A 5032-nucleotide genomic window follows, 5' to 3' on the forward strand; every position below is an offset into this window, starting at 1 on the left:
GTGTGCGTGATTAAAATGGGTTTATTTAGAAAACTACAGCTTTGAGGGTGGTTTTATTTTTGGTATCAGTCGGATAGAAATAATACATCAATAAATAAACTTAATGCATGTTTTTGTCATGCATTTCGTTTGCAAAACCCGCCTCTCCTTGTACAATAGATGTGAGCGTTAATGGTGGTAATTATATATTTAATATAGTTAATATTTACAAGCTGTGAATTAATTTTTTGTTTTTTGTTTTTTTTTTCAATACAAATGATTGTTCCTGTTTAATCCACGTGTGCGTCCTGGTCGTTGGAGGAGGAGGAGGAGGAGGAGGAGGAGGAGGAGGCCATTGGCTCCTGTCTGGTTCCGTCTTCTCTGGGTGCGTTCGTGTGCGCGCCGAGGGCCGCCTGAAACACTGGAATATTTAAATGACTGCTGTTTTAATTGACGCACGGAGCAGAAGTGTACGCTCACAAACCAGGAACAACCCCCACCATCCACCATCGAGCGGCAGCGTCTCCTCCGCCTCCACTGCGCACTGTGCGCACAATCCGGCCAGACCCCGGGTGTGCGCCTGCGCCTGCTGCTGCTGCTGCTGCTGCTGCTGCTGCTGCTGCTGCTGCCACCGGATCTGGACCTGACGCAGCACGGCAGCCTCAGGTAAGAGTTCTTGTCGTATTTTATCAAGATAGTAATAATGGCGGCTGTTGTTGGTGCATTTTCTTTTCTTTTCTTTTTTCTTTTTTTATTTTTTTTTTTGATGCCTTTTGACGCACAGGCAGGAACGGAGGAGAGGGTGTAAAGTCACGCGCCATGATAAAAAACAAAAACAAAAAAACAGTAGCATGTGAAACAGACTCTCTGGGATAAACATGGATGTGATGGTGGGAGCAGCAGCAGCAGCAGCAGCAGCAGCATCAGCATCAGCATCTCCTCCTCTGATCTACCGGATATTCAAATTATTTTTTTAGTTAAGTCTCAAAAATATTTATGTTGTTTGAATGAATTATTTAAAGTAGATATAAACAGATTTTTTTTCCCTATTTGACGCCGACAGAGAGAGAAAATATACAAACCCCGCTTTATTATGTACAGTGATATACAGTAAATATATATATATAGTTAATGCATTTATTAATTAAAGAAAAGAGCTGTTTTAATACTATTCTGCAGAAACCAAAACTATATTAAAAAATATTTAATGTATGAAAACAAAAAAAATCATACAATTATACGTTTTGAGCATTTATCGTCTGAATATTAATTCTATTCTTTGTTATCATTTTTTGAAACACGTAACATTAATTTACATAATTTGTTCTTAAATTAAACACAGTAAATGCTGAAACGCCTCTTTATGTTTAAAAAAATGTATAAAACCGTTAAAATCTTAAAAAAGAAAAAATATGACCTGGATGAGCGTTGACTGAATTCTCTTTCAACCTTAATTTCAAATTTAATATTAGGTATTTAAAAAAAAATAAACTTAAAAAGCCGTTGATGAATTTAATATTAGGTATTTAAAAAAAAACAAACTTAAAAAGCCGTTGATTGATGTTTATATATTTATTATATAGAACAAAAAAAAAAGAAAGAAAAGAAAACAACAGCTAACAGAACGACATTGTGATTCCCCTGGTGTTCACTGACACACACTGGAACAGCAACTTCAGTCAAATGAAATGTCAGTGCTGGAGGCAAGGGGACAAAAAACAGGGGTTTAGAGACATTAACGGTTTGATAAATGTCTTCAGGAAGAAAAAAGAAGAAAAAAAACACCAATCCCGACACTTTAGTGAAGTTAAAGTGTTTATGAATAAGTCAGAAAAACCAGCAGCCGCCCTGGTTCACTGGTGTTTGGTCAATCACTGGAGGTGTGGGTGTATAATATCACACGGAGCTGAGACGGTCAGTCCTCTGGGGGCGTCTTTGTCCAGATGAAACCCAGTCCTTCAGTCCGATTTCTGCTTCTTTTTTAGTCTTTTTTTTTTAAAACAGCGACCCGTTTTTTTATTTTTTTTATTTCCTGTCGTCACCCTGAGACACTGACAGAGCTGCAAATTAACGCCGCGCTTTGCAGAAACAGCTGCAGGTCCAGCAGTCAGTCAGTCAGTCAGTCAGTCAGTCAGTCAGTCAGTCAGTCAGTCAGTCCATCCGGACACCAGGGTCTACAGCTCTGCTGTTGTTGTCTTATAGCCCTGGTATCAAGGGGCCTCCAATTAAAGGCAGCACAATCAGGGAGGTGTAGGGAGGGAGGGAGGGAGGGAGGGAGGGGGACACACAACACATGATAATGTAACACGTCTTGAGATGAAGTAATGAAGCATCCACACCTGCAAACCACCACCACCACCACCTCACTACACACACACACACCGACACACACACACGCACGCAGCTAGTAAATCTATTAATGGAACCAGAGATTCATAGATTCAGTCCATATCCGTGTCTTGTTCCTACATCTGTATCGTGTGTGTGTGTGTAGTTCTGCAGCGGCCTGTGTTTTAAATGTAAACACACACACACACACAGCTCGTCTGCTGACACTGCGTTTGTCCTGCACGTGTTGGACCTTTAAGTCATTCAGTATGTAAATATATATATATGTTTTTTATAAAGTAGAAAATATATATCTGTACATATAGTTTTCCCGTTTTCACAACCTTTGTTCAAAGTTGCACTGATCTTAATTGTAGCTTCACAGCCACAGATGTTGGGTGTCTTAGCAGTGACGTCAGCCGGATCTGTCTCGGCCTCTGCACTACATCACGTTTACTGCCATCAAAACAAGTCTGCTGTAAATAAACAGCGGGTTTTTTGGCCTAATTCTCCGGCTCTTGTTAATGACCGGTCCGCAGGAAATTATTCTGATTTTCAAATGAGTTTTTGATGGAAGGAAAATCTGAGATGTTTCCATTGGACAACAAAACAAACAAACAAACAAACAAACAAACAATGCAGTGATAAAATGCTGCAGCTTTATTACGTTGATGAATAAAACTCGCATCAATGCAACGTTCTTTTAAAACTCTAAATTAGAGAATTTTAAAACTACATTTATTACACATCATTAACGCTCTTTTTTGGAATGTTTTATCCACGAAAATACATTTTATATAAAAATACACAAACACACACCAGAAATATGCAAAGGAACAAAAACAAAAGTCACAAATTGAGTGAATTTCCTGACAAAATATTTGTTAAAAAAGACTTCATCATTTTTCATCATTAATTCTTTACTACAAACGCACTGAGTTTAAGAGAAATCCCCACATTAAAAAAAAAAATTAACTGTAGTACCAAAAAAATTGCGGTTATATACGATATTTAAAAGTCGATTTTACGGTTTACGGTTTACATTGTCAAAAAAAAACAAGTTTATATGAAATAGAACTCTAATCTTTTTCTCAAAGGTTGTTCCGTGTAAAGGACATAAACGAGTAAAACATTTACATGTGGCTCATTCTGAGTTAATCCCAGAGTCTGGTGCTCCTGCCTCCTGGCCTTTAACTGCAGGAATAAAAGTAATGAAAATGTCAATACCATAAAGTCGTCGTGGTCCTTGGCTCAGTCAGAATCGGCAGATTTTTGAGGGGAGAGTGACAGCTCTTTGTTGGTGAATGGAAAAGGGTGGCGATGAAGAGGGAGAGGGAGAGAGAGAGAGAGAAAGGGAGAGAGAGGGGAGGTGGGGATGAGGGGGGGGGGGTGGGGGGGAACTCCTCCTACCAAATTATTCAGACTGGGCAGGCTTTAGGATTTGCTCCCTTCACAAATAGGACACGGTTCTCAAATGCAGGCAGTCCCAACCTGACCTCCAAGCACCGAGGAAGCCCTGACTGACTGGGAACAACCGGGATAGAGAGAAATCACCAACCAAAACTCTGTGTCATTATTTTTTTCTCTCTTTTTTTTTTTTTTTCCTGGCGTGTATTTATACTGCCCCCCCCCCTCCACCTCCTCCCTCTTCCTCCCCAGCACCAACACCTCTTCCACACCGGTTTGTCGCATCATTTGGACTATATACATTTTTTTTTCCTCTGTTGTTTTTGGAGGAGGAGGAAGAGAGAAAGAGAGCGAGAGTAAGAGAGAGAGAGAGAGAGAGAGAGAGAGACATTGACGGGGAGAAGGAAAAATCTGGTGCGCCACACACCAACTCCTCCCGTCCCACCCATGTTGTAGTTTCTTGGCGTTTCTTCTTTTCTTCATGCAGTTGCCTTTGCACTCTGAGGAGGTGATTTGATTCTCAGTCTCCTGTGGTGGTGGTGGTGGTGGTGCCTGTTGGTGGTGGTGTGTGTGTCGCCCCTCTCACAGCCTCGGAGCCCCTCTCTTGGATGCGCTGAGAGCGCAGGGCGCAGCGCCGCAGTCACAGTATATGGAAGTTGTGGGCTGCAAGACAGAGGCAGGCAGTTGCACGTTGCGTCCAGGACCGGGAGCCATGCTTTTCCACGGGATCTCCGGGGATCACATCCAAGGGATCATGGAGGAGATGGAGAGACGGTCGAAAACGGAGTCGCGTTTGGCCAAGGGCATGCAGCTGAACGGCAGAGAGTCGGTAAGAGCAGGGGTCCCGGCGAGCTGTGGTCAAAAGTGTGGCGTGGCCGTTGTGAGCGGCGACCGTGCGGCAACCAACAATAACCGAACTGTCTGGAAAATGGCCGAGAGCGTCAGTAACACAGTTACTCGGTGTATGAATTCGATTACAGATCAGTCTGAGACTGTGAAGTTAATTTGTAAAATGGTAAACTATTTGTTTTGGCTTTAAAATTGTAGATGTAAGTAAATTAATAAATTATTATTATTAATTTAATCTGTAGCATTATTATTATTATAAATTGGTCAATCTCTTGTTATAATCCCATTTATTTAGCCTAAATTAGTGGTGGAATATTTTACGTAATGTTTCTTTATTATGTCTTTTGTTTCAGGCATTTTAAAAAAAATCAAAAAATTAAACTGCTAAACTAATTACACTAGTAAAGTGTAAATTAAAAAAAAAGTCATTTTAACACAAGCCTTAACCGTAAATAATTTTAGAAAATAC

At 40.6% G+C, this 5032-nt stretch overlaps 1 protein-coding gene across 3 annotated transcripts in view; it reads left to right on the plus strand.

Moving 5' to 3' along the window:
- The first annotated feature begins 571 nt into the window (after nt 1–571).
- lhx9 (LIM homeobox 9) overlaps nt 572–5032 on the plus strand; it is a 16605-nt gene continuing 12144 nt past the window's right edge. The window contains exons 1-2 of one of the 3 annotated variants that reach the window (XM_008331820.3): nt 572–645; nt 4303–4543. In XM_008331820.3, coding sequence (XP_008330042.1) covers nt 4364–4543 — 180 coding nt within the window. In that variant the 5' untranslated portion in view covers nt 572–645; nt 4303–4363. Of the gene's footprint in view, nt 646–3159; nt 4544–5032 lie in introns of those variants that run through there. The other 2 variants (XM_008331827.3, XM_008331834.3) reach the window with 2 other exon arrangements.

Source organism: Cynoglossus semilaevis, chromosome 2 (assembly GCF_000523025.1).
Source record: "Cynoglossus semilaevis isolate Cse_v1.0 chromosome 2, Cse_v1.0, whole genome shotgun sequence".
NCBI lineage: Eukaryota > Metazoa > Chordata > Actinopteri > Pleuronectiformes > Cynoglossidae > Cynoglossus > Cynoglossus semilaevis.